At 50.6% G+C, this 27,098-nt stretch overlaps 1 protein-coding gene across 1 annotated transcript in view; it reads left to right on the top strand.

The window, feature by feature from the left end:
* GPC1 (glypican 1) overlaps positions 1–27,098 on the top strand; it is a 206,418-nt gene that overhangs the window by 173,189 nt on the left and 6,131 nt on the right. Inside the window, exons 3-7 of the mRNA XM_036388834.2 lie at positions 3,720–4,111; positions 20,113–20,278; positions 22,323–22,453; positions 25,794–25,913; positions 26,365–26,498. Coding sequence (XP_036244727.1) covers positions 3,720–4,111; positions 20,113–20,278; positions 22,323–22,453; positions 25,794–25,913; positions 26,365–26,498 — 943 coding nt within the window. The remainder of the gene's footprint in view (positions 1–3,719; positions 4,112–20,112; positions 20,279–22,322; positions 22,454–25,793; positions 25,914–26,364; positions 26,499–27,098) is intronic.

Genomic DNA, 27,098 nt, shown 5'->3' with positions numbered 1-27,098 from the left:
TGAGGAAGGACTCACCTGTCAGTGGCTGCTGAAGGAAACTTTTTGAAGGAGGGGAAAGCCAGTCATGGATTTAGCAGGTGACTTGCAGGGAGGTGTCTCTGGCTGGTACTGTCAAATTCCTGGGGCTCCAAGAAGCCAAAAACAGCCATGAGTTTTTCAGCACAGGTCCACAGAATCTGTAGCTGCTTTCTTGTGACTCAGAGTGGAAGCAAATTCATCCTTTCAGAGGGAAGGACCCTCTGCAGAACCACCTCAGCTGTGCTGCTGCCCCCAGGGATGGGAGGGCAGTGATGCCTCTTGGAGACAGAAGGGCTTTATAGCTACAGCACAGGCTCCTTGGGAGCCCTTTCCCTGCATCCCTGCCCTTCACAAGGTGACAGAGCCCTGTGCTGCAGTGCCTGAGTGCAGCTGAGCCCTTTCCCTCCATCCCTGCCATTCACAAGGTGACAGAGCCCTATGCTGCAATGCCTGAGTGCAGCTGAGCCCTTTCCCTGCCATTCACAAGGTGACAGAGCCCTGTGCTGCAGTGCCTGAGTGCAGCTGAGCCCTTTCCCTGCCATTCACAAGGTGACAGAGCCCTGTGCTGCAGTGCCTGAGTGCAGCTGAGCCCTTTCCTTCCATCCCTGCCACTCACAAGGTGACAGAGCCCTGTGCTGCAGTGTCTGAGTGCAGCTGAGCCCTTTCCCTGCCATTCACAAGGTGACAGAGCCCTGTGCTGCAGTGCCTGAGTGCAGCTCATGGCTTGAGCCTGCTGCTGGCACAGAGAACGTGGTGGCAGCAGAGCTCAGGGGCTCAGGGCCGTGTCCAGCTGTGACCTGGGTGATGCTGCTCCATGGGCTCATGCCCTGCCTGAGCTGAACACTCCAGTGGTGCTCTGGGAGCCAGGGCAGACCTGCAGTGGTCACCAAGTGGGAGCTGATACATGCAAAGGGATATCCAAAGGATCCCAAGGGACCTGCTGGCCCTGTTCCTGGTAACTCCTGGTAGCAGCAGTGGGGACTTAGAGCACCCCCTTACCTGAGGACCCCCACCCTCCATGGCTGCAGATAATGGGCTGCTCCCCCTCAAATAAATCATTCCCTGTACCTGAAATCAAGGTAGGATGGCAGGAGCCTGAACTGTGCCTCAGCAGGTTGTCTTATCCCAAGGCCCTGCACATCCTTAATCTGTGACACGTGCCTAAACTCATTACAAGGTTGGACATTAGCAGGCAGGGTGTTCAGGAGAAGATGCAGTGTTCCTGGGAGATCTCAGCTGCCACTGTACTAAGGAACAGGGACGTTGCATCCCTCTTGACAAACCTCACTTTGTGCTACCTTCTGATGCTGCAAAATGGGCATTTAAATTCCCTGCCAGGTCAGCCATTCATCACAAACACGTGTAGACTTAATTGCTAATTAATTTTCCCTGGCTACTGTAGACTTTTTTTCCCTCAGTGTGTGAAATCTAGAAGAACTTTGCTAGAACCAGCCACAGATGAATTGGCTGTAATCAGTGTTCCCTCACTTGGGTGAGAAGTAACAGTTCATCAGCCCTTAATTAGCTCTGACTTTTTTGAGAGCAGTCTCCAATTTTTTGACAGGAAGATACAGATCTTGTTTCTCTTGTAGCAAAACAAAGAAAGTAATTTTGCCTTGAATTGACAAATTGGGCTGTGTTTGTTGGTGTTTTCTTCCTCCTGATGGTGAGTGCAAAGCTGCATGTCTTACCTCGATTGCTGAGTAAATTGTTCAGTTCGTGTCTCTTGTCACACAGAAGAGAACACTGATTGTACGAGGAAGGGAGTTGGAGCTCAGTTTAATTAACTTGTGAATGGGCAACCAGCAATGTTTGGAGTGATACATTAAGGTAGGGAAGAGCTTTTAGATTCCTCCTCAGCATCAGAGAAACTTTGTGTTTTGTTTCTGTTGCAGGTGAGTGCAGCATCTCTTTTTATTGATCTGATGGGATCAGCTTTTGTCTTTTTTCCCTATTTAGAACCCCCTCATTGCAAGGTCATAGGTGACTTTGATGCCCTGATACCTGGTGTCTGTAGGGAGAAATCCAGTTCTAGTGGGGAAGGTGCATGATCAGTCATTTGAGAGATGGGGGGATCCCAGTGAAAATGATTGGAGATACAAACTTCCCACCAAGTCATGTTGAATAAGAATAAATTTCTTCCCAAAGTACATTTGAAAACCAGTTTTTATTCAACATTCCAGATAACAGATTTTTACTTTCTCCTTCTGCATAAGTAAAACAAAAATCTCTTTGATCAAATTTTAATCTATTAAGCAGCACATTATAGGGGCTGGAGAAGGCCAGGCTATTAATGTTCAGCGTTGCTTTGTTAAAATAGCACAGGAATTTTCCGTGTTAGCAACCTGTGGAGCAGATGCAGAGGGTTCTTTTCAGTTGGTCAATTCACCTGTGAAGTTTTAGCTTCATTCAAATCTGAGAAATCAGTGAGAGGTTATTAATATAGGAAAGCTTGTATGGCCCTTCTCAGTCAGTGAATATGAGTAAGATTTATGGATCTGAGCTTTACTAGTTCTACAGTTTTAGAGATCTTTAATTGTAGTCAGCACCATTCCCTCAAAAAACACTTTGTTTAATAAAGCTTTAGTATATGCAGTATGCATTTTTCAGGAGCTTCTCTTTCTTTTCTTATATGTCTAGCACCGTGAAGTTAATTTATGTACCTAAATACATGCTGTTTGATTTTAATTGAATAACAGTTTCTTTCCAACTAGAGCTTATCACACATCACCAAAAAAAATTGTAGTTGTTTAGATTTAAAGAATAGTTTAATCAGGTTTGCTTCAAAAAGACCCTAAAAGTACAAGTGTAATGGAAATTAAAATTATTATTTAAATTATTTTTCCTCTGACTGACTTCAATGATGATTAAAGTTGCTTATGTAAATCTATTAATTGGATCAGGCCAATCCTGCTATGAGTTCCCTACTGTGCAGTCTCAGCCTGAAGGTAGCTGGCAGTAGAGATGATGGAAATACCTAAAGATGCTGGTAAGGGAGCAGTCAGATCCTGTCATTCTTACCCTGCTGTGTGTAGCAAGAGTCACATTTCTGTCACATCTGAGACCACTGAACCAGGGGTGTAAAAGCACTCTGTTATTCATGCTGGAACAAAAGCAGGATGCACACCCAAGTAAGCAAATGGGATGAGAAGCCCAGATAATGTTGGCCTTGGTTAAAAAGCCCTTGAGTACAGCCCTGCCTTGGAGTGCCCAGGAAGATGTGCCTGTTCCTGACATGGACCTGGGCTCTGGCTGTGCCCAGAGCCAGCCTGGCTGCCACCACCAGGGATGTCCCTGGGCAGGGTTGGCATGTGCTGGCAGCCCTGCTTCATCTCACCAGGGCTTTGGAAATAACGTGTGGCAGCTTCGGGTTTGTGTAAGCAATGCCAGCTGTGAGGAAAACTTAGGAATGACACTGAGACACCTTGAGGATTCAGAAAAGAGACCCAGCTTTGCTTCCAGGTGAGGCTGCCAGAGAGGCCCAGACCAGGGTTCTCCAGCATGAAGGGGCAAGGGGGGCTTCCTCCTTCTGTCTTCATGGCTAAGGCTCAGACCTGAGTGTGGGTAATGCTGGTTGGAGGAGAAGCTCTGTTAGGGCCCTTCTGTGTTCTCAGGGTATCCAGTTGTGCTGCCCAGTAACACAGCCTGCTGGATTCCAGCTTGTCTGGCTGATGCATCACCTCTCCTTTCTCATCTTTCAGGTTATTTCCAGGATTTGTTGAACAAGTCAGAGAAGGCCCTTTATGATGCCTTTCCAAGCCTGTATGGAGAATTGTACACTCAGAATGTGAAGGTGTTCAAGGACTTGTACAGCGAGCTGCGCCGCTACTACCGCAGCTCCAACATCAACCTGGAGGAGGCCCTCAACGAGTTCTGGACACGGCTGCTGGAGAGGCTCTTCAAGCTGCTGAACCCCCAGTACCACATCACAGACGAGTACCTGGACTGCATGGTCAAACACGCCGAGCAGCACAAGCCCTTCGGGGAGGTGCCCAGGGAGCTGAAGCTGAAGGCCACGCGAGCCTTCATCGCGGCGCGCTCCTACGCACAGGGCTTCCTGGTGGGCAGCGACGTGGTCAGAAAGGTGTCCCAGGTACGCTGGTGCTCCCCCTCCTCCAGCCTCACCTTGGCTGCAGCCACTCAGCCACTGCTGTTGGGAGGGGGGGTTGTCTCCCTTGTTTCATTGCAAAGCAAGCAGATGCTTTCCAGTTTTAAACAAATAACTACTCGAGTATTGTAAACCAAAGGTGACTCCAACAAAGGGGAGAGAGAATGATGCATCTGACTCCATCATAGAAGGCCAATGAATTACCTTACTATACTATACTATGTACATTGTATCTAAACTGAATCTGCCATGCACTCACTCTTGCTCACAACTGCTCACCCTGCACTCATCTCTGATTCTCTGGTGACTGTCCAGTGACACACACACACACACACACACACACACACACACACACACACACACACACACCTGGCCCTGATAGGCCAAGGGAACAAAGCATCCTCACTTTGGGTGAACAATCTCCATATTACATTCTACTTTAGCACAACACAGGCACAGCAAGCGAGATAAGAATTGTGTTTTCCTTCTTCTCTGCTTGTCTCACAGCTTCTCTTTGTTCAGAGGGCCTGTGAATACCACACTCGAGGGTTACCCATCAGTGGGAGGGAGCAACAAACCTGGACTTCTACAGGCACTGCCAACAACACTAAAACACTGAGATGTAACTCACAACAAATCAGCTTTTGCCTCATTTTAACCCCTGCAGCAGAGATGTCACTCAGCCAGGCTGTGCAGCCACTCTGCTGCTTGCCCAGATCCCTTGTGCTTCCTGACGTGCCTCTAAATCACGCTGCCATGTTTTCCTCCTTGATGGGAATGTGTGCAGAGCTGGATGGCCACAAGTGTGCTGGGAATACAGGCACAGGGATCCTGTGGCTGTTTATGTAGCCTGTCTATTTGTACAGCTTCAGTGTACAGAGAGGGGGAGTTTGTAGAGTGCACTGGGATCTTCAGGGATGAAAGGTGCTATATAAATGTAAATTAATATGACTGAATCCAGGGTTCCAGAAGAAGGAAGGAAATTGTATTCTTTACTGCAGAAACAGCCTTTCAGAGCCATAAGCAAGTGATTGTCCTGAAACAAGATAGTCAGGCTTTCCACACAGGTAGCAAGGAGAAAATCCATAATAAAAAAAAAGGCTTGCATACCTCATGTGGAGATGGGAATCAGCAGGTGTGAGAATCAGGATGTGATTAAACTGTGGATGTAGAAATGCAGAACCACAATTCATCTCCTCAGAAGGTACATGTGGTGACACGGAGCAGAGGACGGTCCCACTTAATGCAGCAAATCCTGGCTTTGATCTCAGGAAGAAACATTAATGTGGTAACAGTGACAAATGCTTTAATTTATCAATGTGGGACTATAAAACTGTTCAGCTACCCAAAAGCCTTTGTACATCTCATTAACATCACACTCTCCTGGCACTTAAGACAGATAAAAGAGGAGAATGATGTAATTTCAGGGGGACAAAAGCAAAATACTTTTCATAAATCCTCTGAATGGCAGAGATTTCCAGCTCAATGGGCATGATCCTGCCTGTAGCTGAGGCTGGTGGGTAAAACAGGCTGGCAGGGAAACTGCAGGCATGATATCAGCCAAAGGGAAGGACCTGAGATACCAACATGCAGCAGATTTTTCCCCCACCTTCATGTAGGCTTCTGGCCCACTGGATTTTGATTCTGGTCCCTCCTTTCTGAATTTTCCTTCTCTTGGGCATCACTTACCAACAGGATGTGGGGAACATCCATTCCTTCAGGATGGGGGGTTTTCTAGGAGGGTCCCAACCATTCCTCTCTCACTGGAGCCCTCCCTGGCATTGCAGTTAACCCAGTGTGTTGCTGTTGCCTGAACTGAGTCAGAAAACCTCAGCACAGCCTTCTTGAGAGCTGATTTTATTATGAGGACCAAAACTGGCTCATTTTCTGTCTTCTTTACCACCATTTTAGTTGTGGATTTACACTTGTGTCAAATAGATGTGAAGTGCTTGACACAACCACTTGTGCCTTGGTTCTAGTCATTTTTCATGTTGTTCTGTTCTTATGACATCAGAAGATCAGAAACTGAAGTTCAACTTTCCTGTCAGCTGGTAGCAGCAGTCTATAAAAGTATCTTTTTGAGTTGGAATTTCATATGGGACACTGGCAAGGAAGACTGAGGAGGCCTGTTGAAATGAACACCTAGAAATAAATTAGCTAGCTTTAGACTTCAGAAAAAAATAGATTTTTTTTATTTATTTATTTATTTGCAAATCTCAGGAAAACTACAGATTTCTACTAAACCCCTCCTGGTTTCAGCTTCTGGGACACTTCCAGTTCAGTGTCTCCTCTGTATCCTGTGCAGAGGCAGCATTACTGGGCACTGCAGAGAAGGGCTGATGCTGTTTGCCAGAGCTCCTGGCTGTCTTTAAGTGGGGGAGAGCCTCCCTGAGTGAGCTACAGACGTGCATTTCATGAGATTTCTTTAATCCCTGCTCCCTCTCCACTGTGCCCACAGGCTGTTTCTTCCCCAGCCTTCAGCTGCCCCAGTCTCAGAGGAAGCCACAGCCTCAGGCAGCCCAGAGATAGGAACAGGAGCCGCGTGTGGGAGCAGCCCCTCTGAGACCTGCTGGGCATAAATAGTTTGAGGGCAGAGGAGGAGAAAATGGCAGAACCATTTTTCACCTTTACTGCCATCCAAGCTTTCAAGGCAAAGTCACCCTCACTGACTGCAGGCTCTGACACCAAGTCCTAAAACTTCTGATTGGTGCTTGCTGCACTGACCTGGCCTGACAGAGAGAGCAGTGGCAGTGCTGCCATCTGGGCTGGGACCCAGGCTGGGCTTGGTGTGGCTCTGGCAGGGGAGGATGGATGTGCAGGCTGGCTCCCTGCCCTGACACACAGTGAGGGGTTACACGGGCCGTGCCTGGGGAGGGGGGTCAGGGCAGCACCTCTGTGTTCATGTGCAGGTTCTGTGTTTCTGTAGCTGTTCTTTCAGCACAAATTGCAGGTTTCATCTAAGTTGCACAATGAAGTGGGTTTTTCATTGCTGGCATGAAGTAGCAGCCGCCAAAATGGCAGCAGCCACAAAATCCCCAGTGCAGGGCACTTGAAGAAGGAGTTCCCCCAGGGATGCTGCATGCCAGAGTGAGAGAGAACACATCTCCCAGTTCTGTTTAGGATCCTGTTCGTTGGCTGTGAGATTGGCAGCTACCCAAAACCAGCATTTGCTCCAGCTCTGAGCATCATGCAAACAGGAGAGGGCCTCGTGCTGGTGGAGTCACTGCCTGCCAGCTGCTGCCCTGAGACCCTCCCTCACTGCTGCCCTGAGACCCTCCCTCCCTGCTGCCCTGAATCCTCCTCCCTGCTGCCCTGAATGCTCCCTCCCTGCTGCCCTGAGACCCTCCCTCCCTGCTGCCCTGAATCCTCCCTCCCTGCTGCCCTGAATCCTCCCTCCCTGCTGCCCTGAATGCTCCCTCCCTGCTGCCGAGACCCTCCCTCCCTGCTGCCCTGAATGCTCACTCCCTGCTGCCCTGAATGCTCCCTCACTGCTGCCCTGAGACCCTCCCTCCCTGCTGCCCTGAACTCCTCCCTGCTGAGAGCAGCTGCTGTGCACCCCCCTGGGAAAGACGTGGTGGAAGTGAACTGGGACACTGCAGGACTGGGGGAGCAAAGCTGGGATGGAAGGAATGGCAAGGGCTGAGAGGTGACCCTTGATAAACACCAGCAGAAAGCCCTGAGGGCGAGGCAGGGTGACACAGTGGTGGCTGTGACCCTGGCTGGGTTTGTCCCGTGCTGCTCTCACTGCTCAGCCCCCCTGGCTCAGTTCTGCTGCAGAGTGCCTGGGATGGGGGCAGGCAGGGCCCTGCCCAGTCTGTGCTGCATTCCTGCATCCCTGGGCGCTCAGGAGAGCTGCCCTGGGCATGCCAAGGAGTGCCCAGAGCCCTCCAAGTCCCCTTGCAGCCCTGGCAGCAGCCTGTGCCTGTAGGAGAGCACACACGTAATGTTCCATTCCCAAAGGCAGCGAGAGGAAGTGATTTGAGATGAATTTTGCTCATCAGTCAGAAAATTAGTTATTATGACAATCTTTCCTTTGCTGGGTCTTCGTTGGTTCTTGTTCTAAATTTTAAGTTTTCTAAGGTAGTGGAGATTGATGTGAAGCAAGACCAGCTGCATAAGGAAGAAACACTTACTCAAATAATCGATTTTAATAGCTGTTTGCATTTCCTTTTCTCAGTAGATGTCTTTAAAGCTGATTCTCATTTGAGTTTGAAACAAAATACAATGATTTTCTTTAGAAGCTTTTTCACTAAATCCTGTATTTCATTTCACCAATGAAAGTTGAAGTCAGCTATCAGTACATTTTTATTTAGCCAACACTGTGTTTCACAATCTATTTCAGTCTTATTTTTTTAAACTTTTCTGTTAGTATAAGGTACATGGCAGTTTTTCTATTTACTACATGAGTAATTTTTAAACACATGGTGGGTCAGTCTAGAAACCAAATTCCAATTAAAAAGACCTAAAAATAGATTTTTAGAAATGTTTTTAATGGTTAAGTGAATGTGCTGATAGGACATATGGAAAATAATGTTTATCTAAACATGTTTTGCATTTCCAAGAAGTCAATAACATAACAAAGACAGTATGGTCCTCATGTCCTTTAAGATTGCAGCCATTTTTCATACCCACTGTTTTCCACAGCTTGAAAGGACATATTTAACTTCTGTCTTTCAGCTTTCAGTTGCTTTTCTGGTGAAGTAGAAATAAAATTGATCTTACTGAATTAAACAAAGATAAAATCTTCTTCTCCCACCTGTGAAACCACTGTGCTAAAGCATCTCAAGAGCAGTGAACTCTGGTCCCATGTGCTTGGTGGGACATCTCCATCCTTTCAGTGGCTGATCTTTTTTGAGAGCATCAGCATCAAGTACACACAACCATAAATAACATGTTATTTCTTTTAAAGGATTTCACTTCTGTAAAAGTATCCATCATTTATCTGAATTGGCTTCCTCTTGATGCTGAGAAGTCAGGGTTAGTGTTTGTAAGTAGATGTTATGAGAATGTTGTTCTACAGCAGTGTTGAGTGGCAATACCCTCATATCCCACATTTATTTCCTTGTCCTGGCTGTTATCCCAGCTCTGGCTTTGGAGCTGTATTGTGGCAATGAGCTCCCTGAGTGGGGAATAATGTGCTCTGACTCCATGATTTCAGAAGGCTGAACAAATGCTTTATTAAGCTATACTGTATTATACTACACTATTACTGTACTAAAGAAAAACCTGTGACCCTTACAGACAATCACAACACAGCTTTCACCTAATTGGTCAATCAATTAAAACAGCATCACCAGAGTCCAGTTAAGAAATCCCTTTTGGTAGACAATCTCCATAACACATTCTACATGTGCCAAACAACAGATGCAGCAAGTGAAGATCAGAATTGTTTCTCTTCTTTGTCTGAGCTTTCTCACAGACTTCAACTTCCCAAGAAAATCCTGGGAGAGAGAATTATGTCTCTCTCCGTTCAAAGAATATGTGAATGCCACAGAGCTGTGCAGGTTTGCTGGCAGAGATGTGTGGGTTTGTGTCCTGCAGAGTTTCCATGTGGCAGCAGGGAGCAGCAGGTCCCCCAGGTGCTGGTGTCAGCATCAGGAGGGGATGTGGGAGAGTGCAGGGGTGCAGCTCACCACAGCAGGTACCAACAGCAGCTGCTGGAGCAGCCTGGGCTTTTCCTTGGTTTTCCTTCCTGTCATGGCAAACCACTGGTGAGGCTTTCCAAAAATGAGCTGCCAGTGCCTGCACTGGAGGTCTGTGGTGCTGCAGCAATCAACAGGCTCAGTAACAATCCACAGGGTGCCAAAAGCCCCAGGGAGCCTTTGCAGGACTGGCTGTGCTCAGGAGCAGGGCAAGGAGGACTGAAGGGCCAGGTGGGAACCCTGCAGTGCTGCAGACACCCCTTCCTGTGAGCCAGCTGAGGCTCCAGGCTGAGATAAGCTCTTGACCTTCAGGGACTGGTCCTGCAGCAGCTCCTGGGCTGGCTGCCTTTTGCCCCTGTAGCCTCTGGCACAGCTGCCCAGCCCTGCCCACAGCTGGGTGACCTTGAAGGGTGCTGGGACCCGCCCTTCCTTCCCAAGGGAAGTGTCCCCTCTGCTGAAGTGCCTCATGTTTTCTTGCCCAGTCAGCTGTCCCCGGCAGCCTGTATGTGAGATTGCATGGCTGAAACCATTTTAGAGCTAAGTTCCAGTCAGCCCAATTCCCCCTGCAAACCCAGGAGCTTAATATCCCTTTCCCTGAGCTGACTGTGCTCTCTGGATCATCACCCTGCCACCAGCTGCCTTCTTGCTTTAAACACCTTGGTAGAGCAGCCCCACACACACCACTGCGCCTTCCCAGCACTGCTGGGGAGGGAATTTTGTAATAACATTGGAATTTGTTTGGATAGATTCAAATCAAGCTGGATGAGAAGCATGCAGTCTTGAATACATCCTTATGTATTTCACATATTACTTTTCAGTATTTCTATCCCTTATTATGTTTCAATCACAACCCTTCAGGGATAAAAACCCATAGGTGTTCTGAATAGAATAGAAATAATGCAGGAAAGTAGATATATGTCTCCCATATTTACCTGGTGGTTAAAAGTCAATTGAATCTAGTTTTCAAAGGATTGAAAATTGTACCAGCTGGAAATACCTGTGTTAAATGAGCAGAGCAGGGAGTGTGTAGAACAGGCAGGTGTTGGCTTGCAGTATTTTCCTCTGGAGGGAGAGGACATGACAGCAGTCTGTCTGTCTACGTGGATCTCTCTCATTTAATATCTGAAGGCACTTAGGTACTAGACAGGAATCTAAAGACACAGACCCTCCCAATTAGCTGTGGGTGCTGCCTCTGGAGCCATTGTCACTGCCCTCTCCAGGTGCCCTCACCTCTGCCTGGAGGGAGATGGGAACAATTCTCCTCCCTGTTTTGCTGCCCCAGTTTGCCTCGATTACCCTAGCCATCATATTTAATTTTATTTTTTTCCTGAGTCTGCAGAATGGCCGTGTGGCTGCTGGGCTGGCAGGGCTGGACCCAGGCAGTCTGTCTGGCCTGAGGCCCAACAGCAGCTCTGGTGTGCTGGAGCATGAAGGGCACGGATTTGGCATCAGCCTCCATCCTCCAAATCCCTCCCACAGCGAGCACTGAACACACCAGGGTGACAGCAGGAGGGGCTCTGAGCTCTGCTGGCATTTTCTGTGTCCCCCTGTACCACCAGACCCAGCAGAGCCATCCCCTCATCCCTGACAGGTTTGGGAACTGGATGGTTTTGAATGATGGGCTTGGTGAGGCTCAAACCTCACCATGCTCCAAGGACTCATGGCTGTGCATTTATGGAAGGAAGATGCAAAATAATGACTGAAGTGATTATACAATTCATTAGACTTTGAAAGAATCATATTTCTGTCAGCCCTGCAGCTGTTTCTTTTAGAGTTTCACTCTGAAAAATGGGAAAGCTTGGTTCATTTAACACACATCAAGGTGCTAATTACATCAGGGCTGGCATAAACATGCACAAGGCAGCTGCTGACCATGTGCTGGAGGGAGCAGGGTGTGCTCCCCACAGCAGCTCCCCTGCACCAGCCAAGGGCTGGGCACACCTGCAGCTCCCACTCCTGTCACCAGAGAAACTGGGCACTGACTGCCCAGTGGATGGAGCACATTTCCAGTTAGGCACATGGAAGTGCAAAGAACACCACAGCCCTTCTGGGTTTTGATCATAGTATTTGAGGGTGCCTCCATGGGGAGACTGTAAAAGTGAAATGTTTCCCAGTGTGAAGGGGCACGTTGCAGACAGCTCTGATCACAGAGCTGGCCAGCTCCCCTGTGAAACACAAACCTCTCCTCTGAGTGCTGGTTTGTTCTAAAAGAGAGCAGGGCTGGCTTTCTGAGCCCATTCCTGGGCTCTTGGGCATCCCACAGGAAGCTCAGGAGCACTCCTCACTGCTGGCCCAGCAGGATCAGCTCCTCTGCTTGACCTGTTTTTGTAGCTGCTGTTCTTCACACTGACAACTTTATCCCAGCTGTAGGATTCCAGCCAAGGGATTTGGGGTCATTGGAGTGGCTTTGAATACCTGCCTGCATTTCCCAGCACACACAGCCTGATCTGTGGCTTGCAGAGCTGACCTGCTTTCCCTTAGACACTGGCACAGAAAGGTTTTCTCACAGCTGGCAGAACTTCCCTCTGCTGCCTTTACAATTCCCATGAGCGAGGGTGCCAGGAATGGCTCAGCCTTTGTGGCTGCTTCAGCCCCAGCCCTGGGGAGGTCTCCAGCTCTAGGTGCTCCTGCCTCCAGCTGCCCAGCACCTGTGCCTGCCTCTGAGACCTGCCTGTGTCTGCTGGCTCCAGAGCATCCCTTGCTTTGGAAACCTAAATTTCCTGATGTCACTGGGTTTAACTGCTGCTTCTGGAGGTTAGAATGGCCATTCAGATAGCAAGGCCTTCTACCTGGGAAAACAGACCTGAGAGTCAATGCAGGCACATTTTGACACATATCTGACACATCTGGAGCTGTTTTGTTTCACCCCAACCAACCCCACACCAAACCAAAACCACAGGTCCCAGTGCCCACCTTGGGTCTGCAGTGCTCCTGGGAGATGAGAGCCAGGCAGGGAATGGGAGAGCAGCCACAGGGCAGGGACAAGGTCAGTGTGGGAAACACCAACACCACAGCACAGAGAGCTGGCCACCCTCACACTGCCTTGGGTGAGATTTGTAGAGGGACCAGAGCCCAGAGAACATCACTTCCACCAGCAGTGTTAAGGACCAGCTCAGCCCCTGTCCCTCTGACAGTCTGGGGCTGTGACAGCACTTCCAGCAGCCAGGCTGGCCTGGCTCTCCATCCCCACATCTCTCTACTCTGCCTAACCCTGCTTCCCCTGGGAAGCAAGGCACAGATGGCTCACAGCAGCCTGGGGGGAATGTGCAAGGGGAGAAGGGGGGTAGGAAAAATACCAGCAAGAGCTCGACTTATTTTATTGGTGTTAAATGCCTTTCAGATGTACTTAAAGGCCCCTGAAGGCCGAGGAGTCCAGTCACATTGCAACTAGGCTGCAGGTTCTCATTTACTTTTAAGCCAGGCTTCAAAAGGAGAAAGGATTTGGGGTCGGATGATTCTTTTCTTCTTTTTTTTTTTTTTTTTATCTTTTCTTTCCTTTGTTTGAAGCCACTACTTCAAAAGCAGCAACTGCAGCTTGGCTGCAGGCTCTGGGTGCCAGAGGAGCTGGCCATCACCTGCTGGGCACAGAGGAGCCCTGCCACTGGCCCTGGGCTCAGTCCCATGCCTGGAGGGATCCTGAGCCAGGCTCTGTGCCTGAGAGCACAGCCCAAACACTCTGTGCTGCTCTGCCTGGAGCTTGGTGCTGCCACTGGGGGAAGGATTGTCCAGCTACCCATGGCTTCCTGAAGCTCCACTTTTCTCCAGCTCTCAGGAAGCAGGGATGGGAAGGAAGGATCATTGCTTGACCCTGTGACTGCAGGATGTGACAGAGCTGCTCCCAGCACTAATACCTCTTCAGCTGCCCTTCCCTGAGGCCTTCCTCTCTGCATCTCACACTTTGGTACTTCAGACACCTTTTCAGGAAATAATTCACTTGTATAAAGAAATGGTTTTTGGGGTGAGGAGGGTATAGCAGCTTTTAGCTGTGTGTGAGTGAGATCATCACTTCCATGGTCCTTTCATGCCCCAGTACAGCCCAGGGTATTTTTGGAGGCTTTGGATATTTTTGAAGCACGAGACATTAAGGTAATAACAGAAAATGCCTCTCCTCTCTTTGCCCCTCTGTTCTTCTGTGAGACTTCTCAAACAAGGTCCCAGTTCAGAAGAGTAAAATCCTTCCCACGGTGGCAGGTTCAGCAAGGTCTGGGGTCAGGAGGAATTGTACCCCTCTTGTGCACCAAAACAGCCCTGCAGGTCAGTGGGTGCTGTTTGGGAAATCAGCACATAACCTGGGTAGGAGCTTCAGAACTGACCATGGTGGGGCTGAGGGAGGAGTGTTCCATGGTTCCAGAAGATCTGCTCTTGTTACCTCTGATTGTACACCTCTGGCATCTGCAGGTGTACAACCATGGTACACCTTGGGCTGAATGTGCAAATCACAAGTTTGATTGTTCTTCATAGGCATGGAGGAAGGATGGGAAGGTTTTTTCCTCTGTTCTGGAGAAATGTAGCCCATTTTGGCCAGAGTGCTGCTGTGTCCTGTGGGCTCTAAAGGCCTGGCCATGGCCAGAGCTGGCAGCACTCAGGTGTCTCTGGGCCCTCGTTGCAGGGCTGTCTCATGCATTGGAGCTGCCTGCTTGCCCATCTGCAAGTACTTTGTCCTCCCTGTGTTTGTGCTTCATAAAGTTTATAATTGTTCTAAAGCTGTGTTTAGGTGGTCTGAAGGGTAACTTTGCTCTCCTGAAGTGCAGAGGGAGAGAGTTGGTGACTTCTTGTTATCCTCAAGCCTCCTGTGTGTCTGTGATTCTCTGCTTGGAAAGCATGTTAATAAACTACATGGCAGGAGCCTTATTTTTTTTTCTTTGTTAAAAGCCTTTCACACTGAATGTTTTCTAAATTGGCTGGGGGGTGGCAAGGAACCCAGTTAGTGTCTAATCCCCCAGCCCATCCTCTCAGCAAATGGCTTGTGAAAGTCATTAATTTCACTGTAATTGATTTAAACGTTGCTCAGGAGGAGGAAAAATTAAGGAAACCAATGCCACTCTGAATAGAGAATTATGTGTTCTCAATTTTCTGTCAAATTATCTCCCCACGTGCCTGTTGTGTGCTGGTTGCTGAGCAAACACTGTGCCAGGGAGTCACACAGCAAATCCCAGCTCACAGAACCTGAGATGAGCTCCAGCACCAGGGCAGGAGGCAGGAAAGCCTGCAAAGGTCTTTGCCTCCAGCAGCTCACATCTGGTTGGGTGGCTCCACCACCAAAGCATGGGCACATGAGGCTTTGGGAAGTGGCCATGGAAAAGCACAGAGCTGGACCTGCTGGCAGCCTCCTTGAAATGGCAGCGCTTGTGGTGGAACTGGGCCTTTTGTGAGGCAGCCACCTGTTCCCCTTGCATTACCTCATTGCTACTTCTGGATCCCCAGCTGTAAAGGAGTTTTAATTAAAATTATTTATTGCTCAGTAAGATTTCCCCCCTATTTTGGGTGTATCTTAGAAGATAACATTTTTTCCTTATCACTTCATCACTGGGCTTACACTTCAAAGGACTGTATCTGTGGATGTCACTGTGATCAGAATAGGGTATGTGGATTTTAGCTGAGCAGTGACGTACAATCAATGTATTTTTAAGCTGAGCTTAGCTTTTATTTTGCATTTTTATTTATACCTCTGACAACTGAATGAGTGCCCTGGCTCCAAGCCATATCTCTCAATAATAATGATCTTTTCTTCAGATTCTTGGGAAATGGCTTCTCCACTGTATTGTGCATGTTCTCTTGACATCTTAATGCAGTTTCTAGGTCACTGAGCTAAGAAAAGACTGGGTGCCACTAAAGCCTCCTTAAAGGAGAACCAGCCGCAGGCTGGGCCAGGTTGATGGCACTTAGAAAAATCAATTATTGTCATGTACTCCTTCATGCTGTGCCAGATCAGTTAAAGCTGGAGCAGTTTGGTCAGGTTTCACTCCATCTGCAGGACTTTTCATGCTCCTGCTCTCAGACCACCTGTGGTGAATGGATGTTGCTCATGGACCCATCAGTTGTTGCAGGTCTGTCTGGGAAGCTGAGGGACTCCCTGCAGGTCTCACCTGGCACCCACTTGGGCAGGGGTAACTCAGTGTTTCAGGTTCCTGGGAGGGCTGAGGGGTGAGAGCAGTGGGAGGTGAAGATGTCTCAGTGTGCAGGTGGAGGTCAGTCTGGCCTTTTCCAGCCTGGAGAAACAGCTTCACTGCCACTGGGGGAGTTCATTGGGGAGGAGCTGCCAGGGAGGGGGGGTGTGTGTGTGTCCCCACAGCTCCAGGAGCCCCAGGAGCTCCTCTCCCCACTGCACTGCTGGAGCTGTGTGCCCAAGGGAGGCAGGACAGCTGCAGTGCCCCCCTGCTTGTGTTGTTGGATCCTCAGCCCCTCCAAACTGGGGCTGGGATTCCCCTGTGTGGATACAACATGGATGAAAAAAAACTGGAAGCTAACACCAGCAAACTAATCCATGAGCACCTCGAGATGTTTGAAGGACTCTCTTCCTTATATGCTGCAAGTGCCCCAAAGAGAAGGTGCAGGATCAGGGCTGGGAGGGGCTCTGGTAGCCCCAAGCCCTCCCTCTCTGCTGCCCTATGTGGAGCAGTAGCCCATGGGCTGGGTGGAACAGAGAGATACTGAGCTCTGGCCAAGCAAAACACAGAGAAAATACTTGGTGTGGTTCCTCTTCCTGCTCCCTTATCTATAATAAAGCCTCTATTCTGGTCTTATTATCAAGCAGTGCAAGATAGCCCGGGAGCCCAGTCCTCAGGGAGACAGGGTGCCCGAAAGCTGGGCTGGCTTGAGGCCGATCACCACGGGGCTACCCTCCAGCAAGCTGGGTGATTATCAGCTCTTTAGTGATATCAGCTCTCTTAGGATCTCAGCTCTTGCTTGCTAGGTAGGGTGCCCCTGGCTGAGGCTGCAGCAGACGCCAGAGAGGAGGAGGAGAGGTCCTGGCCTTCCACAGCCATGTTTGTTGGGGGAGTCTGTGAAGGGTCCCAGCCACAGCTCTTCTTCTGTCAAATGGGCTAAAGTATGCCCCTCTTATAGGGTTAGGGGGGATCCAGATTTGACCAATAGTAAGGGTTAGGTAACACAGCCTATAGGGTTACAGAGATAAGCTTTGGGGCCGGGAGCAGGGAGACAGGAACTTATGTTGCTGTCTCAGCAGTTCCTGTTGTCCGATCCTCCATGGGGCCTTGCCCAGGTCCATGGGGTTTACTACACTTATCCTTCTTTTTCTCAGTTCACCTCTGCAGCCTGTGCCAAAGGACTGCTGCTGCCAACAGGACAGGCTGGAGTCGTTCTCTGGGGAAAGGGAGTGGAGCCTGGTGTCTTGCACCTGCAAAAATTAATATTTATCCTTTCTGCCAAGAGATTAGGCTGAACACTCGACACCTGCCAGATTCAACAGAGCAGTGCTGGTGATGGATGGTCACCTGCTCATCTTCAGAGGAGGCTGTGGGGCCAGGCTCCCACTCCTGGGGCAGAGGGACACTGCACTGTCCTCCAGGAGACAAAGCCACCTTGTGAGAGCGACAGACTGCCAGTGCACCCTCTGGCATCCAGAAACTGAGGTGCACACGCACTTTTTTTCCCCCCCATGCTCTCAGGAGTTGAAACTAAGCTCAGGAGCTGTTGTTGGCTGCACCCACTGCCCCAAGGCAGGTGGCAGCATCCCAGAGGAGCTGCAGGGCCGTGGACACGGGGGTGTGGCTGGTGATGGGCAGTGTGGCTGGTGACAGGGCATGGGGAGGAGGACAGAAGGCAGCTCACTGCTGCACAGGGCCTTGGAGATACATTTCTAAGCCAAAATCTGTCTCTTGCCTCTCCTAGTGCCTGCCATGGGCTCTGGCAGGGTATCAGCAGCTTTATGTCCTTTCTGGTGGCTGTCCTCTCAGCCTGGGGGGCTGGCCCACAGCACTCAGGGGTGCTTCCTGCAGGCAAAGCTGTGTTCCTGTTTTCCAGAATATTTCAGCTCCCTCTGCTCCAAACATCTGCTCAGTGCAACCAGGGAAAGGCACATGGTGGGATGCTCTGGCTGCCCTCAGTGCTGTGGGAAGCCCCACATTCCAGGACTTAGCTGTGCCCCAGGTCCCAGTTTGTGCAGTGGGAGGTGACAGTGCCCAGTGGCCACAGCTGGTTGAGCTGGGATTGGCTGTGCCAGGACAGCACAGGGATCAAGCTGTGTTCAGGAGCTGATGGCCTGGGCAGGCTACAAGATGGGGTTGTGAGTGTCACTGTGTCATGCTGGTGATTGCTCTGCCTGGAGAAGGGGAGGTCACAGCCCCTTTCCCATCTGCATGCTGCTTTTTGTGTGAGTGCTCTGGTTTCAGAAGGTCTGGAGCTCCAGCCTGTGCTGGCACGCACCATGTTCTTACCTGGTGTCTTTTCAGCCACTATTCAGCCGTGGTTATTGAAACCCTGGGGTGAAAAACAAGCTCCTCCTTTGTTTGCCTGTCCCTGTGCTTTGTTGCAGTGCTGAGGCAGTGGTGGTTGCACTGTTCCTCCTGTGCTGAAGGTGCAGTGTGTGTGTGATGCAGCAGGACAGAGCCTCCATCTCCTGGTGGCACAGGCACATGGCAGCCGGCTCTGCCTGCAGGAGCTGTCCAGGACAGGGACCCAGAGCTGGCCCGGGAAGCTGAGGGAGACTTGGGGGTGTGGGGAGGTCCTGCCAGGCTCAGCCCCTCTAGCACAGCTTTATCCTCAGTCCCCTTGGGCTGCCAGGCCAGGGAAGCAGGCTCTGCTTGGGTTCTCTCTCCAAAACTTAGAAATTTTTGTCCTCATCCTGAAGAAGGTTCTCCCAAGGTTATTTTAGAGCATTCCTGCCCAATGAAGCCTCAGCACCATCCAGCATATTTTTCCAAGTTTTACTGGAAGCGAGGAGCTACCACACAGGCAGTTTCAGGAGGGGGTAGCTTAGGGATTTTCTCTGATACAGCCTCTGGTACAGCTCAGCATGTTCACGCTCTCCCAGGGGTACAGAACTGAATCTGGAGTCCCCCAGAATGCCACATTCAAGGTATTTTTCACAAGTAGTAAAGAAAGTTCCCAGCATTGCAGCTGCAGCTGGAGGCCCAGGGATTTCTCCTTTCAAGATTTGCCCCTTCTGTCACTTTTTTCCCCTCTGGGCTCCTTGTGAGTGTCAAGTATCTGGAACTAAGGAAGACTTCATATAGACATTCAGTTTCTCTTTTGTAAATAATTTTAAAATATTTACAAGGGAATTGCAAATGGATCTGAGCAAAGACAGAAAATGACCACAAAAGAGAAAAGAGCAAGACAGGGGAACATGAAGCTGTGCCAGCAGCCCTGCAGGGCCTGCCAGGCTGTTATTCACCCCTCAGTGCACTGCCAGCCCTTGCCCATGGCAGCTGGGGACACTGGCCCGTGGCTGATGGGACACTGCTGTGCTGCTCGGGCTGTGGCCCTGCTCTCCTCTCTGCTGGCTCTGTGCTTGCAGGACCAGGGGGGTTTAATTTAAGGTGGCAGAGCCACCTCCAGAGTCCTGCAAAGAGCCAGCTGCACGTGCAGGGCCTGTGAGCTGCTGGCACAGCGTGGCTTGGCCCAGGCCTGCCTGCAGTTCCTGAAGTGCTCACAGAGAGCCAGCACTTCCCAGTGTCAAGCAGCTCTCACATTTGCAAATGTGCAAGTCCTCCCCCAGGACTATTCTGCTTTCCAAAGATGCCAGCTGGGAAGGTTCTGTGTCCAGGGCCTCACTGTGCATCCCCCAGGAAGCTGGAGGTGCAGAGTGTGGGGGACACCTGTGTCTGCAGGACAGTGGCAGGGAACCTTCCAGAAGGGGCATGGTGGTGGCACTGATGGCTCACATGCACTGTGTGGGGCCCAGGTCACAGCTGGTGGACAGCCCGAGGTGTTCTTGTGGCCACCAGGCCTGGCTGGAAGGGGAATGGTGCTCTCAGGTTTTTCCCAGAAGCCTGGGTTCAGATACAGCCTGAGGCACTGCAGCTGCCCCGGAGCTCCTGTCCCTCAGCAGGGAGGAGGAGCAGGGGAAAGAGGGGCAGTGAGAGGGAAATGGCTGGGGAAGGAGGGGCAGTGAGAGGGGAAATGGCTGGGGAAGGAGGGGCAGTGAGAGGGAAATGGCTGGGGAAGGAGGGGCAGTGAGAGGGAAATGGCTGGGGAAGGAGGGGCAGTGAGAGGGAAATGGCTGGGGAAGGAGGGGCAGTGAGAGGGGAAATGGCTTTTCCTGGGCCATTCCCCAGGGGCTGTGGTGCCTCTCAGATCACAGCCAGCTCCTTCAGCCCAGGGGAGGGGGAGCTCACCCCATGCCCCTGAGCAGCCTGTGCTGACTGTGTCGTGTCCCCCCAGGTGTCCCTCAGCCAGGAGTGCACCCGCGCCATCATGAAGCTGATGTACTGCCCGCACTGCCGCGGCATGGCCAGCGTGAGGCCCTGCAACAACTACTGCCTCAACGTCGTCAAGGGCTGCCTGGCCAACCAGGCCGACCTCAGCACCGAGTGGAAGTACCTGATGGGTGAGATGGCCTCTCCCTGCTGCGGCTGCCACAGCTGCCCCCATCAGCCCTGAGCTCCCCGAGGCTGTGTTGGCGAGCAGAGAGGGCGGTGGGAGGCTCAGGGGAGTTGTTTGCACTGGTGAAGCTCTCAGAGCTCCTTGTGCCCACACAGCATCACCCAGCAAGCTCCTCTCTCTTTGTCCCACTGTGCCTGCACAGCTGGAGGGATCTGAGTTCTGAGGGAGCCTTGCTGCTTGTCTGGGCTCAGGGAGGGCAGCACCAAAGGACATGGCCTTGGCCTTGTTTTGCCTTGCCTTGGCAGCAAAGCTGCCAGCTCAGCCCCAGCTGCAGCCCCCAGGCTGGCTCGGGGTTGGCATTAAGGACAGAAACCCCACAAAGTCAAGGAGTGTCACCTGCCTCTCGAGGGACACTGCAGCACGGATGGGGAAGCAGAGCAGGCACTGCCTGGAGAGGTGCCCAGGCCAGCTGTGCCACTCTAACTGGAAATGTTCTGTGGGAGCAACTGGGAGCCTGCTGCAAAGGAGAGGAGGAATTGTCCCTTCCCCAGGGGTTCGGTGGCCCTTTGGCCTTTCTGACTGGAGCCAGCCAACTGTTCCTGTCACTCTCTCTTGGCAGGATGACAGCCTCTCCTGGAACACCACTGTACAGCTTTCCTTGACTGACAGGGAAGCAGTTCCATGTGCATTTTGCATTTATTCTGGCTTCCTCTTCCCAAGAGACACTGTCAAGGGGTGACAGCTAGGAGGAAATTGGAGCTTCTTTCAAATTGCAGTTTTACATTTCAGTGTCAGAGGTCACAAACTGATCAAGGATGGGAGCAAATTATGGAGTCAAAGGCAGCAGTTCACTGGTGGTGTCCTTCCTTCACCCTTCTCCAGGCCCTTCTGTGTAGCCAGAGATGATTTTGTTACATTAAAAACAGAGTTACTCTTTCAGTTTGACAAATTAGGGCAGGTCAAATTAAGGGAGATTTTTATAGTAAGTGGTTCAGATATAATTTATCACTGTTCAGGGGTGCAACCTTTGATTTAAATGTTTGTATCTCAAGATTAGTGCCTCTGCAAGGCACTATTTGTCTGAAATACACAGTCTCAAAGATGACACCACAACCCCTGAGTGGCAGCAAAATTAAACTGCAAGCTTTTCAGTGTTACAGGAGATCTTATTTACCAGAATACAAAAAGTTACCAAAATTTACCCCCTTATATTGAGAGCAAATAGGCTGTCCTTCCTTCAGACCCAACTGGAGTGTTGAGAATTGTCTCTGGGGGTAGGCAGAGATTGGTAATTCTTTGTAAGCTGTGGGAAATGGATTTATAGAAAATTCTATACAGTAATCCAACCAGCGAAAATCCTGCAGTATCCAAGCACAGTCCCAAAGCAGCCATCCAAGCAGGAGCCTCCAGGGCAGGTGGGAGTGCTGGGACATCAGAGCTTTCCAAGAGGAGCTGAGGCAGCCCTCAGTCACTCCCTGTCCTGTTTACCAGTTAGTTGTGGTCATACTGGTCTGCTTGTGTACCTGTACAGCCTGATATCTCCCTGGCTGTTGTCCTTCCAGAGCTGAAGGTGACAAGAATTACTGCTTTTCTCCCTCCTTCACTGCCACAGAAGCTATTTCCCACATCCACTGTCCCTGGCACCTTATTGACCCCAGTTCTCCCACTTTCTCCTGGCTGCAGTGCTTTGCTGAAGACATGCACTGAGTTAGGAGGGTGAGGGCCAAATATTGCTGTTTCTTAATAATTCTGCACCAGTTTTCTGGTCTTCCTTTCTGTATCCCCCAGGGAAATGCTGGTTACTTTGGGTGAACACTCTACCCAAAGTGTATTTACCATTTGCAGGAGGTTCCTTTGCCACAGAGAGTGGCTTTGCCTACATAAATTAGGGAAAACAAGTGTGCACCTGGGCAGTGGTGAAAATGGAGAGGTGTCTCCCAGCAAGGAGACCTGCCAAGGGCCCAGCAGCTTCTCCCAGCCAGCATGAGCTGTCTCTGCCTTGCTTTGCCCAGAGTGGTGGTGAGAGCTGTGCCTGCCTTGCTCTGCAGATTCCCTGATGGGGGTGGCTGATCGCATCGACGGGCCCTACAACGTGGACACTGTCATAGGCACCATCCACATGAGGATTGCTGAAGCCATCTCTAACCTGCAGGAAAACAAGGATTCCATCACAAGCAAGGTAAGAGAGTGTGCCTGGGCCTGCCTGAGGACACACCAGGTGCTCTTTTGTGCTCACTCTTCAGCTGAACTGGAAGAGTGAAAGAGAGCAGCAAATGCCCACTCTTTTAATGATAAATTACCTTGGTTTCCTACCACCCATCTGACACAGCAGAGTTGTTTTCTCCACCTTTGCAGGTGCTCCCTGCCACATCCAGCCAGCCTCCTTTGGGTACAGGCACAGGAGGTGGGACTGCATACACAGTGCTGGGGGGTGCATGTGCCATTTGCTGTCAGAGCCCTCTGTGCTGAAGAGTTTTGAACTGTTTGGGCTGAGCTGAGGCATTTACACAAAGTGCAGTCCCCAGTGACAGGAGGCAGCTGCTTTAACCTGCCTCGAGGGGATCTTCTGCAGTGGAAACTCTGGGCTATCAGGTGGTGCCAGGGGACAGAGCTGCAATCTGGCAGTCCATCTGGAGAGTACAAACCAGGCTCTCCTGCGGCTCACCTGTCTCCCAAGAAGTATGTATCATGAAGGTCTCTTCTGTTGGTCTTCTATTTTTAGTATATTTATCCACCTAACCACAGTCACCTCTGTAGCTGCAGGTGAGAGAAGCTTTGGGAACAAAAGCAGCCCTCCAGGGCTCCTGCCTTCTGCCCAGACACTCCCCAGGTCCTGCAGCTATCCCACAGACAGGGCAGAGATGCAGATGAAAGAAGTGGGACAGGTCCTAACTGGGTTTTGGATAAGGGAAGGGCCAGAAGTGTTGCTTGGCAAACAGGAATTCACTGGCACACATCAAAGCACTAACAGCTGAGTGCATCCAAGTACTGGGTTAGGTTTCTTTTCTGACATGAAAGGCAGTGTTCTTTCTTCCCTCATTAGGTTAGACTGAGGCTTTCCACATAAAAGCAAATCCATGGTGTGGGAAAAGATAGCATCATCGGCAAAGAAAGGTGTTTCCAAGGGGAATACAGTAAATCTGGTGAAATGAAAGGGGCTAAACAGTCTAACTGGTGTTTGGTTGGAGCAACCAAACATGATTGATAAGCTCCTCAGTATGACCTGGTGACCAGGTGAATGGAGCACTCTGCTGGTGGCACAGCTAGGAGAGGGCAGGAGCTGCCAAGCTCTGAGCTCTGGTTTTGAGCATGGCAAAGCCATCAGATGGAGGATGTTGTTGTCAGCTGAGTTCAGTCCTGGCCACCTCAGAGCCAGGGACATGACCCAGGCCTAGGGCACTGCTGTTAAGGTAACCTCCCAGTCTGAGCAGTCAGGAGGCATCTGGCAGCCACTGTCCCACCATCAGAGACTGTCACTGCAGCCCCTGGGGTGGCAGGTCACAGCCCCCAGGTCCCTGCTTGCCTCCTGCACACCCCACTCACACAGCCAGACCAGGTGTCCTCACTGCTTCCATCCCAAGTTTCCCATGGCAGTCTCCTTCCATAAAGCAATTTATTCACAGCACAGTAACACAAATAAAGCTTGAGCTGGTGCCTCTGAGGCCAACAAAGGAACTCCTGAACTTTTATCCCCTCACAGTCCAAGCATGCAGAAGTGTGGCCTGGCTCTTCAGTGTCTGGTCACCTGGCTGGTGCCACAGGTCCTGTGCCCTTTGTTATGCCAAGGGTGGGCAGTTCCCAGCCTCTGGCTCCTGCAGCTGCACCTGCACAGAGTGCACTCCTCCCCACGGAATGCCTTCTTTGAGAGGAGCCAGGAGTGGCCTTGGCCCCAGTGCCACCCTGTCACAGGCTGTCCTGGGATCTGGGTGAAGCTCTAAAGAAGCACTTGTGGTACTGAGCCTTGTGTTCAGGGCAGCACAGAGCCCTCTCCCTGCTTCCTCACACTTCCCTTTCTCTCTCTTGGATTTCAGGCAGCAGGAGCTGTCAGAGGCTGCAAACAGCTATTTGCTCTCATTATTCAGGGACTGTTGGCCCTCAGTCTGCTGGAGTTGTGTTTACTCCAGCAGCAGTTTGCATTTCTCACCTGAAGCATTTAGAGTGGCAAGAGGTTCACCTTGGTACCACACTGTGCTGGAGCTGCCCCTGTCCTGGACACCTCCCCAGACTTTTATCTCCTGGGAAGGGGCCAGCAAGATACAGCAGTGAAACAAAGGTTTTGTTTTGGTAGAACCAAGTTGAAAATGCTCTACATTCACTTTTCAGGGAGGGTTTTTTGCACAGAGCTAATGAGAGTGATGAGCAAACAAACTTGGTGCTGAACTGCTGCAGTCATCAGATCCATCTGGCCAGCAGGACAGGGCACCCAGGAGGGGCCTTTGGGGGCTGAGTGTCCCTCAGACACACGGACAGGGGCTCCTGGCCAGGTTAGCACGTGGCTGAGCCAGCACGTTCAGCAGGTGGCACGAGCTGTGTCAGCAGAGCTCTGCCTGGCCCTGCCTCCTCTGCTTCAAGGGGACACCAGGCAAGGTTTATCAGCAGCTTCTGACAGCAGCCTGGCACCACAACAAGCCTGGAGCCCTCTTTTCAAATCAGGTGGCTTCCTTTGTAAAGGCTGGCACATCCTGACTCAGACTGACAGTGCCAAGTCCCTCCTGAGCTCTGGTGCTTTGTCCAGCCTGGCCCTCTGAGCTCTCCTGCCACCAGTGGGGCTCAGCTGCCCAGCCCTGGTGATGTGCAGCTGCCTGCACTGCTGATGCAGAGGCTGGGAGAAGCTGGAGTTTCCAGGACACCCTTCATGTCACCCTAGAGGCCAGGTATGAGGGTTTGGACCTTCCAAGTGCTTCTGCTGCCCTCTGGCTACAAAGCCCACCCAGGCAGGTAGTTAGGATGATAGGAGGTACTTGAAGAGAACAGATAAGTCAGCTCTGCTGCCTCATTTGCCCCTGAAACATCCAACCTGACAGACTGTGGCACATTTGCTGTCCTTGCAGTGCCCTGTTGGAGGCACATCGATTTCCCAAGTGGGGATGTTGATGCAGGAGTCATGGGCATAGTCCCTCATCAGTCTATTGTCCATCAGTGAAGCTCCCATGCTCTGTAGTCTTGAAGCCCACACCGCTGATGCAATGAGCAACTCCCATCTTTTTCTTCCCAGAATTTTATTTTCCAGTCATAAGAAGAACAGATAAAATTGCTATAAATAATTTAATATCAATATTGGCGACTCATCCAAAAACATGTGTTACTGCTGAATATTTTGCTTGATAGTGGTAACCAAAACCAGTTACAATGTGCTGAAAACACATCTGGCACTAGAAACCAAGCCAGAATCTCTGAGAATCTTGGCAATAGGAAGGATAAATATACTTATGAAGGAAAAAACCCCATAACTGTGGAGTGTTAAATAATTAAAGTAATGGCATCGAAACATGGGATAGAGAGTTTGGTTTGTTTTTCAGGTATTCCAAGGCTGTGGAAATCCCAAAATCAACACAAAAGGCTCCAGTAGTGAGGACAAGAAGAGACGGGGGAAGGTGACATTGGAAGCCAAGTCCTCTGCCCAGGCCCTGGAGATGCTGGTGGGTTTGAGCCTGGAGCTGCTCCGGGTCCTGCGGGCCGGGTCACACTGCTCAGGGGGCTGGAGAAGATCAGATCATCAAGGGCTGCTGTAACCCAGCACACCTGCTCTTCCAGCCTCTGCAGGGTTGGCAGTGATAACCAATAGATAACCAATTTGCTGATAACCAGTTTCCCAGGGATTTGGTGCCAGACTTACCTGAAGAGGCTCCTATTCTGATGGTCTTCTCCTGGTTGGTCTTGTGGTACTGGAGCAGTGCTTGGCATGTAACCTTTAGCCTTGGGCACTTGGGTTGATGATTGGTCTTTAAGGGAAGGTTGATGATACATCCTATTTTGCATGAAAACAGATTTTGTGATGGTAAAACAAAAAATATGCAGAATCCTTGTACTTTCCTCTGCCCTGGGGCACCCCAGAGCTCTTGTGGCCCTGAGCGTCTCCTTTGCTTACAGGTTTTAGATGCCAAAGGGAATCTGACAGCTCTCAAGACATACTGGATCACCCTGCCCAGCAGCCTGTGCAGCAAAAAAGTAATGGCCAGCTCAGTGTCGGATGACAAATGTTGGAATGGGATGACCAAGGGCAGGTATGGAGTGGTTCACAGTGCCAGGAGCACCAGCCTGGGCTGAGAGGAAGGGTTTGAAAAGGCACTTACACATCATCACAGCCAGCCCTGCTTGTTCAGAGTGAGCAGTCTGTGCCTGTCCATAGAAATGCTGCATTTCTGGAAATCTCGTGCCTGGGAATGGCAAGCCTGGTGTGGTTTTGCTGTGTGTTGAGGGTTAAGCACTGAAATGCACTCAACCATGAAATAACTGCGCAGTTTTCTACCAAGGAAGCAGTTCTGCAATTCCACATGCACTCAGAAGGCAGCAAGGCTGGATTTACCACACAAGCTCCAGAACTGCTGCAGAGAATTGCACACACATCCCTCTATCCATACCTGCTCTGAGAGGGGACACCTGGGTGGCATTAAACAGCTACAGAAACAGTTCCTACCCCAGCCAAGGTTAGAGGATGGCTGAGGGGACATTGGCAGCTGCTGGACATGCACCTTTCTCCTCTTCTCTCTGCTGTCCTCTTGGGCTTGGCTTTGCCAGCCTGAAGTCAACACCTTCAGTTCTTCCATATTTCACATTGGTGCCAGCAGTGTCCCAGATCTGCAGGAGCAGGAGGACCAGGGCAC

Source organism: Molothrus ater, chromosome 10, assembly GCF_012460135.2.
Source record: "Molothrus ater isolate BHLD 08-10-18 breed brown headed cowbird chromosome 10, BPBGC_Mater_1.1, whole genome shotgun sequence".
Lineage (NCBI taxonomy): Eukaryota > Metazoa > Chordata > Aves > Passeriformes > Icteridae > Molothrus > Molothrus ater.
The sequence above is the reverse complement of the archived record's forward strand: the minus strand, read 5'-3'. Positions and strand labels throughout refer to the sequence as shown.